The sequence below is a fragment of the Mesoplodon bidens genome (genome assembly GCF_964165515.1).
Source record: "Mesoplodon bidens genome assembly, chromosome: 2".
NCBI lineage: Eukaryota > Metazoa > Chordata > Mammalia > Artiodactyla > Ziphiidae > Mesoplodon > Mesoplodon bidens.
The window spans coordinates 158,572,829-158,586,462 of NC_138177.1; the positions used below are offsets into that span (position 1 = coordinate 158,572,829).

The 13,634-nt window shown below is 36.2% G+C and overlaps 1 protein-coding gene across 9 annotated transcripts in view; it reads right to left on the minus strand.

Annotated features, from left to right (window-relative positions):
- Positions 1-13,634, minus strand: part of ZMYM4 (zinc finger MYM-type containing 4) — a 178,558-nt gene that overhangs the window by 85,036 nt on the left and 79,888 nt on the right. For 2 of the 9 annotated variants that reach the window (XM_081226672.1, XM_081226669.1), the window contains one exon: positions 7,651-7,735. The exons of the other annotated variants lie outside the window; for them this stretch is intronic. In XM_081226672.1, coding sequence (XP_081082798.1) covers positions 7,651-7,672 — 22 coding nt within the window. In that variant the 5' untranslated portion in view covers positions 7,673-7,735. The remainder of the gene's footprint in view (positions 1-7,650; positions 7,736-13,634) is intronic. 9 annotated transcript variants of the gene reach the window in all.

The window sequence follows — 13,634 nt, forward strand, 5'->3', positions numbered from 1 at the left end:
CTGTGCGCTTCCTGGAGTTGATTGACTATTTCCTTTCCTATATTAGGGAAGTTTTCAACTATAATCTCTTCAAATATTTTCTCAGTCCCTTTATTTTTCTCTTCTTCTGGGACCCCTATAATGCGAATGTTGGTGTGTTTAATGTTGTCCCAGAGGTCTCTGAGATTGTCCTCAATTCTTTTCATTCTTTTTCCTTTATTCTGCTCGGCTGTAGTTATTTCCACTATTTTATCTTCCAGGTCACTTATCCGTTGTTCTGCCTCAGTTATTCTGCTATTGATTCCTTCTAGAGAATTTTTAATTTCATTTATTGTGTTGTTCATCATTGTTTGTTTGCTCTTTAGTTCTTCTAGGTCCTTGTTAAATGTTTCTTGTATTTTCTAAATTCTATTTCCAAGATTCTGGATCATCTTTACTATCATTACTCTGAATTCTTTTTCACGTAGACTGCCTATTTCCTCTTCATTTGTTTGGTCTGGTGGGTTTTTACCTTGCTCCTTCATCTGCTGTGTGTATCTCTGACTTCTTATTTTGCTTAACTTACTGTGTTTGGGGTCCCCTTTTCACAGGCTGCAGGTCTGTAGTTCCTATTGTTTTTGTGTCTGCCCCCAGTGGCTAAGGTTGGTTCAGTGGGTTGTGTACGTTTCCTGGTGGAGGGGACGAGTGCCCGTGTTGTGGTGGATGGCTGAATCTTGTCTTTCTGGTGGGCAGAAGCACGTCCGGCGGTGTGTATTGGGGTGTCTGTGACCTTATTATGATTTCAGGCAGCCTCTCTGTTAATGGGTAGGGTTGTGTTCCTGTCTTGCTAGTTGTTTGGCATAGGGTGTCCAGCACTCTAGTTTGCTGGTCACTGAGTGGAGCTGGGTCTTAGCATTGAGATGGAGATCTCTGGGAGAGCTTTCGCCATTTGATATTACATGGAGCCAGGAGGTCTCTGGTAGACCAATGTCCTGAACTCGTCTCTCCCACCTCAGACACACAGGCCTGATACCTGGCCGGAGTACCAAGACCCTGTCAGCCACACGGCTGCTAGTGTTCGAGGGTCTCCTGCAGAGGTGGGGGGTGGCTGTCGCCCACTACGGGGACAAGGACACTGGCAGCAGAAGCTCTGGGAAGTACTCCTTGGCATGAGCCCTCCTGGAATCTGCCATTAGCCCCACCAAAGAGTCTCTAGGCCCTAAGTTTCTTAAATATGTGTAAAATCTATGGACTGAGAACTGCAAAAGGTTATTTAGAAATTTAATAATTTAGAAATTATTTACAGATTTAAAGAACTAAATAAATTCAGAAATATGCCATGTTCATGGATATATTTAAGATGTCAATTCTCCTCCAAATTAATCTACAGATTTAATGCAATTCCAATAGAACTCCTAATGGCTTATCTGTATATTGATACATTTACATGTTGATTCTATGTATAAATGCAAAGGACTTGAATAGACAAAGCAATTTTTTTTAAGAACAGAGTTGAATGCCTTATAGTAACTTGTTTTATAAGTCTGTAATTATTTCAAAGTTAAAGTTAAAATAAAAATGATTTCAGCTGTAAAAAGGAACGAAATGGGATCATTTGTAGACATGTGGATGGACCTGGAGACTGTCATACAGAGTGAAGTAAGTCAGAAAGAAAACGATATTGTATATTAACACATATATGTGGAATCTAGAGCAATGGTACAGATGAACCTGTTTGCAAGGCAGAAATAGAGACACAGACGGAGAGAACAAACGTATGGACATGAAGGGGGGAAAGGAGGGTGGAATGAATTGAAAGACTGGCATTAACATACAATACTAATATATATAAAATAGATAAATAATGAGAACCTGCTGTATAGTACAGGGAACTCCACTTCACTGTACAGTAGAAACTAATATGACATTGTAAAACAAATATACCCCAATTTTTTTAAATTTAAAAATAAATAAATAAATAAAAATGATTTCAAAATACAGTATATTTTTATCTGTAAATTATACTTCAGCAAATTTATTTTTTAAAATTTCATTTACAATAGCACAAGAAATTTTAAATGTACAGGGATAACAAAATATGCATAAGACCTGTACTTGAAAACTACAAAACACTGCTGAAAGGAAAGAAGAGCTAAATAAATTGAAAGACATATCATACATAGTGAATTGGAAAACACTAGTATTTAGATAGAAGTTCTCCCCAAACTCATCTATAGATCCAACACAATCCCAATCACAAACCCAGGAAGATTTTTTATAGAAAATGACAAGGTGCTTCTAAGAAATTCCATGAAAATGCAAAAGATCTGGAATAGCAAAAACAACTTTGAAAAAAATTACTTAGAATATCTGATTTAATATAAAAATAAAGTAATTAAGACAGTGAGGTACTGACTTAAGGAAAGGCATACAGATCCTTGGATCAGACTGAGTCCCGAAATAAATTCAAACATACAGATCAACTGATTTTCAACAAAAATACCAAGGTAAATCAATCAGAAAGAACACTCTCTTCAACAAATATTGCTGATACAACTAGATATCCATATGCAAAAATTATTTATTTTGACTCTTAAATAACACTATACACAAAAACTAACTTGAAATGGATAATAAACCTAGTCATAAAAGCTAAGGCTAGGGACTTCCCTGGTGGTCCAGTGGTAAAGAATCCGCTTTCCAATGCAGGGGATGCGGATTTGATCCTTGGTGAGGGAACTAAGATCCCACATGCCACGGGGCAACTAAGCCCATGTGCCGCAACTACTTAGCTCCCACACCTCAATGAGAGAGCCCGCGTACTGCTAACTACAGAGCCCATGCGCCCTGGAGGCTGAGCACTACAACTAGAGAGAGAAAACCCGCACACCACAACAAACAGCCCCCACTGCAACGAAAGATCTCGCATGCCTCAATGAAGACCCCATGTGCTGCAACTAAGACCTGAAAAAAAAAAGAAAGAAAAAGGAAAGAAAAAAGAAAAAAAGAAAGAAAATAAATGAATTTTAAAATAGCAAAGAAAAGAAACAAAATAAAAACTAAAAGATAAGGCTAAAACTATTAAGTTTCTAGGAATAAACACATGAACATATTCTTGATCTTGCAATAGGTCTTCTAGTCAGAATACAGCCCACAAAAATATAATAATTAAAAAACAGAACTTCATCAAAATTAAAACTTGTGCTTTTCAAAGGACACCACTGAGACAATGAAAAGGTCAGCCACAGAATACATGGATGGATGGATGGATGAATGAATGAGTGGGTGGATGGACAGATATGGAAAGAGCCATATAGATACAGATGGATGGAGATAGAGTTATCCACATCTATTTCTAATGATCTATAAAACAGAAGATTTGTATCCAGAATATGTAAAAAAAACCCTTACAACTTAATAATAGAAAAGAAAAACTGACTAATTTTTAAAAGGGGCAAAGATCTGAACAGACACTTTACAAAAGAACATTTTAAGAATGCCCAATATGGGCTTCCCTGGAGGCGCAGTTGTTAAGAATCTGCCTGCCAATGGAGGGGACGCGGGTTCAAGCCCCGGCCTGGGAAGATTCCACCTGCCGCGTAGCAACTAAGCCCGTGCACCACAACTACTGAGACTGAGCTCTACAGCCCACAAGCCACAACTACTGAAGCCTGCCTGCCTAGAGCCCATGTTCTGCAACAAGAGAAGTCACGACAATGAGAAGACCGCGCACCGCAACAAACAGTAGCCCCTGCTCACCGCAACTAGAGAAAGCCCGCACACGGCAACGAAGACCCAACACAGCCAAAAATAAATAAATTTATATATAAAAAAAAGAATGGCCAATACACACACTGAAAAGATATTCAAAATCATTAGTCAGCAGGGAAATGCAAATTAAAACTACAATGAGTTGCTACTATCATTCCCATTTTTTAAAAAAACTGTAATTCAAAAGACAAAGACCACTTAAATGAAATGAACAAATTACTTGAAAAACACAATTTACCAAATCTCACACAAGATTAAATATAAAATATAAATAATCCTGTATCTATCTGAAAACTTGAATTCATAATTTACAAACTCACACCAAGAAATCTCCAAGCCAAGATGGTTTTATTGGTGAATCCTATAAAACATTTCATAAAGCTATAACTCCAATCGTACACAAAGTCTGTTAGAAAAATCCTTAATGAAATATTAGCAAATTGATCCCAGTAATTTTTAAATACTAATATTCTTCACCCATTCCTCAATGTAAAATGGGAATAATAATTTTTAAAAATGTAATAAAGCCTTAGCAAATGTGACAGAAACCTACAATAATTATCCCTAAATGATAAAATATGAGAACTACTTAACTGGACTCAAAAATTAGTCAAAAGTGACAACAACTACCTTGATTATCACTTACAATAAAATCCTATGAGGTCTGGCAAAAACATTAAATACATAATTTGAGTAGTCATTGGGATAAAGAAATAAAATATTTTTAGTTGTTACAGTTTTATGACTGGAAAACTAGACTCAAATTTTAAAAGACTATTAGATTTAATAAGGAAATTAAGTAAAATAATAGACTGTTCTTGTAATAAGAACGTAGAAATGAAAAAAAAACTCCATTTGCAAAGTTCAAATGATACAAGAAAAGCACAATACATATTACTTGTAAGCAACTATAAAATTTAAGTAAATGGCATAAACCAAAATCTGTATAAGATATAGTCTGCTCCTGAATAGAAAAATATAGTAAACTACTGATTCTCCCTAAAAAGTAACATATAAAGGTATGCATTTTCAATTAGAATTCCAACGGACTATTTTTGGATCTTCAATACAATCACATTAAAATTCAGTGGATGAACAGCCTAAAGAAAAGCTTTAAAATAACAAATTAAAACTAAGACATTGGCTTGACATAGCAGATAAATGTCTATACCTCAATGCCAAAAAATATTTCTTATAATAATATATACTAATAAAATCAATGACAATATAGAATTAAATATTAATATTTACTGTAAAAATTAACATGTAAATATATAAATATAGAATTTAACAGAAATACAGAAAAAGATTCCCTTATATATAGAACCTAAATATACCTCATAGCGCCAATTCAATTCACTGATAAAAATATTAACTACTAAGAGGAAAAGATAAATTTTTAACATGTCAGCACAATCAGCTACTCATCTGAAGAAAGTGGACCCCAATCTTATCCTAAATCCAAAAATAAATATCAAACTAAGACTTAAATGCTAAAATATAATATAAAATCTTCTAAGATAATCCTTTATAGATTATAAAATTTTATTGAAAAGCATTAAAGATTTAAATAAATGAAAAGACACACAAAGTTCATAGACAGAATGACTCACTATCATAAACATGCCAATTCTCTCTCAGTTCATCTATAGACTCAAAGACAATCCCATCAAAATTTTGCGCTTATTTGATTTTGTTTTGTTAGCGACTTGGCAAGATACTTCTAAAATGAACAGTAGCAAGAACAGGTGAAACATTCCTGAAGAAAAATTTTCAAGGATGTTGTCAACCATCAGGTTATCAAGACTTATTATAAAAACTAAATTAATTAAAGGAACATGGCACAGAAATAAACAAAACTTCCATTGGAGAAGGTGGAGAAAAAGCCCATAGGTATACACTACAGAGTAGCTTTTCAGGTAACTATGTAAAGGAAATAGTATTTCATAAATGGTGGTGAGACAATTTGTTAGTATTATGGAAAGAAATAAAATTAGTTCCCTAAGTCAAACCATAAAACGGTTAATTCTATGATAAAGTAAAACCAATGAACATTTTAGGAAATAATATGAAAGATCTTTCTGACCTCAACCTAGAAAAGGTTTACCTAAATAAAATTTAAAAAAAAAAGAAAATCAAACCATAAAGGAAAAGACTGATACATTTATTATCATTCAAATAAGTTAAAATTAATTTCTGCTTATGCAAAGACTTATAAAGATAAGTCATGAGTTAGGAAAATTTATTTTCAATATCTATAACTGACAAGTTTATTCTTCAGGATATTTAGAGAACTACAATGCAGTTAAGAAAAGACCAACAACCCAATAGCAAGTGGGCAACAGATTTTGCAAAAGAGGAATCAGAAATGGCCAAAAAAACATGAAAAAATGTTCAACTAAATTATTAATCAGGAAAATGTAAATTTTCAAAAATGAATTCCATGTTATACCTGCTATAATTACAAAGTTTAAAAGTCTGATAATCTCAAGTGTCGGCCAAATGCATAGTGACCAAAACTCTAAACAATGGTAGAATTATAAATGGATGAAACTACGGAAAAAAATGAGTTTTGCATTTCTAGTAAGTTGAGAATGTACACATCCAATGCCTGAGCAATCACCTTCCACATACACCCTAGAGCAGGGGTAGGTAAATTGTGTCTGCATGCTAAATCCGGAAGCCACCTGTGTTGTATTTGTATAACCCATGAGCTAAGAACGGTTTTCACATTTTTAAGTGGTTAAAAAAAAAATCAAAAGAAAGATATTTCTTGACACATGAAAATTACACTAAATTCAAAATTCAGTGCCAATAAAGTTTAATTGGAAACAAACACTCTAATCCCTTCTTGTATTGTCTATGACTGCTTTCATGCTAAAAAGTCAGAGCTGAATGCTGTAACAGAGAAAGCATACCTATAAAGCCTAAAATATTTACTATCTGGTCTTTTAGAGAAAAAGTTTGACAATTCCTGTCCTAAAGAAATATATTCTAAACTTGTTTTTGACAGACTCACCACAAGAAATAGATTTCACATTGAACTCCATACATGGTACTTTCTTGTATGAATCAGAAAACATGCAAGGATGTTCACAGAGGAAAGATTTGTAATGGAAAAACTAGCAACATCAATTAGTATTGGATTGGCCAAAAGGTTCATTCGTCTTTTTCTGTAGGATGGCTCTAGCAGCACTTAGCTGTCTTTAAACTTCATTCAAAACAATTTTGTGTATTGTGACAGCTGTATTGTGACAGCTGTCTTATCAGCAAGTACTTAAAAAAAAAAACATCAAAAATGGTGAACTTTTGTGTAGCCATTTTAATATTGAAGATGGAAGCAAGAAAGCAACATTTTCAGCATATTATGCTTTATTATTTCAAGAAAGGTAAAAACGCAAGAAAGCAACATTTTCGGCATATTATGCTTTATTATTTCAAGAAAGGTAAAAACGCAACTGAAATGCAAAAAAAAAATTTGTGCAGTATATGGAGAAGGTGCTGTGACTGACTGAACATGTCAAAAGTGGTTTGCAAAGTTCCGTGCTGAAGATTCGTTGCTGGACAATGCTCCACAGTCAAGTAGACCAGTTGAAGTTGACAGTGATCAAATCGAGACATTAAGTGAGAACAGTCAACGCTGTACCACATGGGAGATAGCCAACATACTCAAAATATACAAATCAAGCGTTGAAAATCATTTACACCAGCTTGGTTATGTTAATCGCTTTGATATTTGGGTCCCACGTAAATCAAGCGAAAAAAACCTTCTTGACTGTATTTCCACGTGTGATTCTCTACTTAAACGTAAGGAAAACATTCGTTTTTAAAACAAATTGTGACAGGCGATGAAAAATGGATACTGTACAATAATATGGAATGGAAGAGACTGTGGGGCAAGCGAAATGAACCACCACCAACCACACCAAATTCCGGTCTTCATCCAAAGAAGGTGATGTTGTGTATATGGTGGGACTGGAAGGGGGTCCTCTATTATGAGCTCCTTCTGGAAAACCAAACGATTAATTCCAACAAGTACTGTTCCCAACTAGACCAACTGAAAGCAGCATTCAACTATAAAAGCATCCAGAATTAGTCAACAGAAAATGCATAATCTTCCGTCAGGATACTACAAGACTGCATCTTTCTTTGATGACCAGGCAAAAACTATTACAGCTTGGCCGGGAAGTTGTGATTCATCTGCCATATTCACCAGACACTGCACCTTCGAATTTCCATTTATTTCAGTCTTTTCAAAATTCTCTTAATGGAAAAAATTTCAATTCCCTGGAAGACTGTTAAAAGGCACTTGGAACAGTTCTTTGCTCAAAAAGATAAAAAGTCTTGCGAAGATGGAATTATGCAGTTGCCTGAAAAATGGTAGAAATAGAACAAAAGGGTGAATACGTTGCTCAATAAAGTTCTTGGTGAAAACGAAAAATGTGCCTTTTATTTTTACTTAAAAACCAAAGGAACAGGCTTCCCTGGTGGCGCAGTGGTTGAGAGTCCGCCTGCTGATGCAGGGGACGCGGGTTCGTGCCCCGGTCCAGGAAGATCCCACATTCCACAGAGTGGCTGGGCCCGTGAGCCATGGCTGCTGAGCCTGCGTGTCCGGAGCCTGTGCTCCGCAACGAGAGAGGCCACAACAGTGAGAGGCCCGCGTACCACAAAAAAAAGAGAAAAAAAAAAACCCAAAGGAACTTTTTGGCCAACCCAATATATATATATGCTAAAATGGATTTTGAAATTTTGATATATTTTAAACATAAGACCTAAAAGTATAAAACTCCTAAAAGAAAACAGGGTAAACCTTCATGACACTGGATTAGGCAATTATTTCTTGGATATGACACCAAAAACACAGGCAACAAAAGCAAAAATAAACAAATGGGACTACTACATCAAATTTTTAAGACTTCTGGATGTCAAAAGAAACCACCAACAGTGTGAAAAGGTAACACATGGAATGGAAGCAAGTACTTGCAAATCATACATCTGACAGGGGTAATACCCAGAATATATAAAGAACTCTTACAAATCAACAATAAGAAAAAAAACAAATAACCCAATTCAAAACTGGCAAAAGGACTTGGAAAAAGACATTTCTCCAAGAAGACAAATGGCCAACAAGCATATCGAAAGACGCTCAACATTACTAATCATTAGAGAAGTGCTAATCAAAACTACAATGAGGTATCACCTCACACCCATTAGGATGGTTACGATCAAAAACACAGAAAGTGGGCTTCCCTGGTGGCGCAGTGGTTGAGGGTCCGCCTGCCGATGCAGGGGACACGGGTTCGTGCCCCTATCCCGGAGGATCCCACATGCCGCGCAGCGGCTGGGCCCGCGAGCCATGGCCGCGGAGCCTGTGTGTCCGGAGCCTGTGCTCCGCAACGGGAGAGGCCACGGCAGTGAGAGGCCCGCGTACAGCAAAAAAAAAAAAAAAAAAAAAAAAAAAAAAAAAAAAAAAAAAAAAAAAACACAGAAAGTGACAAGTGTTGACAAGGATGTGGAGAAACTGGAATCCCTGTGTTAGTGCAAATGTAAAACAGTGCCACCGCTCCTGAAAACAGTATGGCAAGTCCTCAAAACAAAATGAAAACAGAATTACCATATGAACAAGCAATCCCATTTCTGGGTATATATCCAAGACAAATGAAAGCAGAATCATGAAGGGATATTTGCTCACCGTGTTCAGTGCAGCATCATTCACAAAAACCAAGAGGCAGAAGCAATCCAAATGCCCATCAACAGGTGAATGGATAAACAAAATGTGGTACTACCCATACAGCAGAATATTATTCAGCCTTAGAAAGGAAGGACATCCCAATACATGTTACAACATGTATAAATCTTAAGAGGGGAGGGAAATTTTTGTTCAATGGATATAGAAATTTCAGTATTGCAAGATAAAATACTTCTACAGATTTGTTGCATAAAAACGTGAATGTACTTAATATTATGGAACTATACACTTAAAAATGTTTAAGATGGTAAATTTTTACATTATGTGTTTTTTTTACCACAATTTAAAATGAAGAAATGAAAATTATGGGCTTCCCTGGTGGTGCAGTGGTTGAGAATCTGCCTGCTAATGCAGGGGACACGGGTTCGAACCCTGGTCTGGGAGGATCCCACATGCTGCGGAGCAACTAGGCCCATGAGTCACAACTACTGAGCCTGAGCATCTGGAGCCTGTGCTCCGCAACGAGAGGCCGCGATAGTGAGAGGCCTGCACACTGCGATGAAGAGTGGCCCCCGCTTGCCACAACTAGAGAAAGCCCTCGCACAGAAACGAAGACCCAACACAGCAAAAATTAATTAATTAATTAATAAACTCCTACCCCCAACGTCTTCTTTAAAAATATATATATATAATGTTTATATAATGAACTACTATACATCAGTGATGAATGAATGAGAGCTAAATGATCAGTACAGACAAATCTCAAGAATATACAATAACGGACCTCCCTGGTGGTGCAGTGGCTAAGAATCCGCCTGCCAGGCATCCCTGTTGGTGCAGTGGTTAAGAATCCGCCTGCCAATGCAGGGGACGTGGGTTCGAGCCCTGGTCCGGGAAGATCCCACGTGGCTCAGAGCAGCTAAACCCGTGCACCACAACTACTGAGCCCATGTGCCACAACTACTGAAGCCTAGATGCCTAGAGCCCATGCTCTGCAACAAGAGAAGCCACTGCAATGAGAAGCCCGCGCACCATAACGAAGAGCAGCCCCCACTCGCCACAACTAGAGAAAAACCACACACAGCAATGAAGACCCAATGCAGCCAAAAATAAATTAATTTTAAGAAAAAGAATATACAATGATAAAACAAAGTGGTAACATATACAGTATGATTTAAAAATAATACAGAGTTCATAAATAAGCAAAACTAAACAATATATTGATCAACAATGAAAATGTAGTTAAAAACTATAAAGAAAAGCAAGGAAAAATGGCAATAAATACATACTTATCAATAATTACTGTAAATGTCACTGGACTAAAAGCTCCAGTAAAAAGTACAGAGTGACTGATTGGATAATAAAACAAGAACGTAAAATATGCTGCCTACAAGAGACCCTCTTTAGGGCAAAAGACATGAATGGATTGAAAGTGAGGGGATGGCAAAAGATATTTCATGCAAATGGAAATGACGAGAAAGTGGGGACAGCAACACTCATATCAGATAAATAGACTTTAACACAAAGGGTATAAAAAAAGGCAAAGAAGGACACTATATAATGATAAAAGGATCAATACAAGAAGAGGATATTACACTCATTAAGATAAATGCACCTAATATAGGAGCACCCAAACACAAAATACTAACAGACAGAAGAGGAGAAACTGACGGGAACACAATAATAGCAGATTTTAGAACCCCACTGACATCAACGGACAGATTTTCCAGACAGAAAACTAATAAGGCAACACAGACTCTAAACGACACCATAGAACAGTTAGACTGAATTGATATCTATAGGACACTATAGCCAAAACAACCAGAACACACATTCTTTTCGAGAGTGCGTGAAACACTCTCTAGGATAGACCACAGTCTGTGGCCCAAAACAAGCCTCAACAAATTTAAAAGGACAGAAATTATTTCAAGCACCTTCTCTGACCACAAAGGCATGAAACTAGAAATCAACCACAGAGAGAAAAACAAGAAAAAAAACGATTACATGGAGACTAAACAACATGCTACTAAAAAACTAATGGGTCAACAATGAAATCAAAGAGGAAATTAAAAAATACCTCGAGATAAATGACAATGAAAACAAAACCATATAAAATCTATGGGATGCAACAAAAGCAGATCTAAGAGGGAAGTTCACAGAGATACAGGCCTTCCTCAAAAAAGAAGAAAAATCTCAAATAAGCAACCTAACCTACCACCTACAATAATTAGAAAAAGAAGAACAAACAAAACTTAATGTCAGAAGAAGGAAGGAAATAATAAAAATCAGAGAGGAAATAAATAGAGATTTTTTAAAAAATCAATAAAACCAAGAGCTGATTTTCTGAAAGGATAAACAAAATTGACAAATCACTGGCCAGGATCACTAGGAAGAAAAGAGAGAAAAGCCAAATAAACAAAATAAGAAATGAAAGAGGAGAAATAAAAACCAATACAGCAGAAACTCAAAAAATCCTAAGGAATTAGTATGAACAGTTATATGCCAATAAAATATACAACCTAGAATAGACAAGATCCTAGAAACATACAGCCTGCCAAAACTGAATCAAGAAGAAACAGATAATTTGAACAGACCAATCACTAGAAGTGAAACAGAATCTGTAATAAAAAACAAACAAACAAACGAAACCTTCCCTGCAAACAAAATCCAGGACTGTAAGGCTTCACTGGGTAATTCTACCAAACATACATAGAAGAACTCATACCTATACTTCTACAACTCTTCCAAAGGATTGAAGAGGAGGGTCATGATTGAAGAGAAGGGTCAATGACTCCCGCAGTCATTCTATGAAGCCACCTACACCCTAACACCAAAACCAGACAAAGAAAATACAAGAAGAGAAAATTACAGGCCAATATCTTTGATGAAAACGGGTGCAAAAATCCTCAACAAAATATTAGCAAACAGAATCCAACAACACATAAGAAGGATTATACAACATGATCAACTTGGATTTATTCCAGGGTCACCGGGATAGTTCAACATATGCAAAGCAATCAATGTGATACATCACATCAACAAAAGACAAAAACCAACAGATGCAGAAAAAGCATTTGATAAAATTCAACATCCATTCATGATAAAAACTCTCACCAAAATGGGTACAGAGGGAACATATCTCAACATAATAAAAGCCATTTATGACAAACCCACAGTCAATACAGCACTCAGTGGTGAAAACCTGAAAGCCTTCCTGCTAAATTCTGGAACAACACAAGGATGCCCAATCTCACCACTTCTATTCAAACATAACACTGGAAGTCCTAGCCACAGAAATCAGACAAGAAAAAGAAAACATATCCAAATTGGAAGGCAAGAGGTAAAATTGTCATTGTACACAGATGACACAATACTCTATATAGAAAACCCTAAAGACTCCACACAAAAACTATTAGAACTAATAAATGCATTCAGCAAGGTAAAAGGACACAAGCTTAATGTAAAGATATCTGTTGCATTTCTTTACGCTAACAATGAAATCTCAAAAAGAAAGTTTAAAAAAAAATCCCATTTAAAATCGCATCAGGTGACATGATACTATACATAGAGAATCTTAAAAATGCTACCAAAAAACTACTAGAGCTAATCGATGAATTTCGTAAAGTAGCAGGATACAAAATTAATGCACAGAAATCTCTTTTACCAATTATTCCTTTATTTCTACCAAATAACAATTATAATTCAAAACCTGTGATTCCAGTGAACTAGGGGGCAATTCAGAAATTAACACAACTTTGTAAATCAACTATACTTCAATAAAAAAATGTTTTTTAATCTATTTTTTTAATATTTATTTATTTATTTGGCTGCACCAGGTCTTAGTTGCGACATGCGAAATCTTTGTGGCCACGTGCAGGATCTTTTTTAGTTGCGGCATGTGGGATCTTGAGCTGCGCATGTGGACTCTTAGTTTCGGCATGCGGGATCTAGTTCCCTGACCAGGGATGGAACCCGGACCCCTGTATTGGGAGCGTGGAGTCTAATCACTGGACCACCAGGGAAGTCCCTCTCTATTCTATCTGAACTTCTTTCAAACTTCACATAAACTGGCAATGGTTAAGGGAACATGAATTAGGGTAATGCACTGTATATCAGTCACTTCCACTATCACCACGTTATCTTGAATAATCCACAGCACAAATCCTCCAAATGATGAACTAGAAGTTGGACAACCCTACTCTCTCTTTTGATTTGC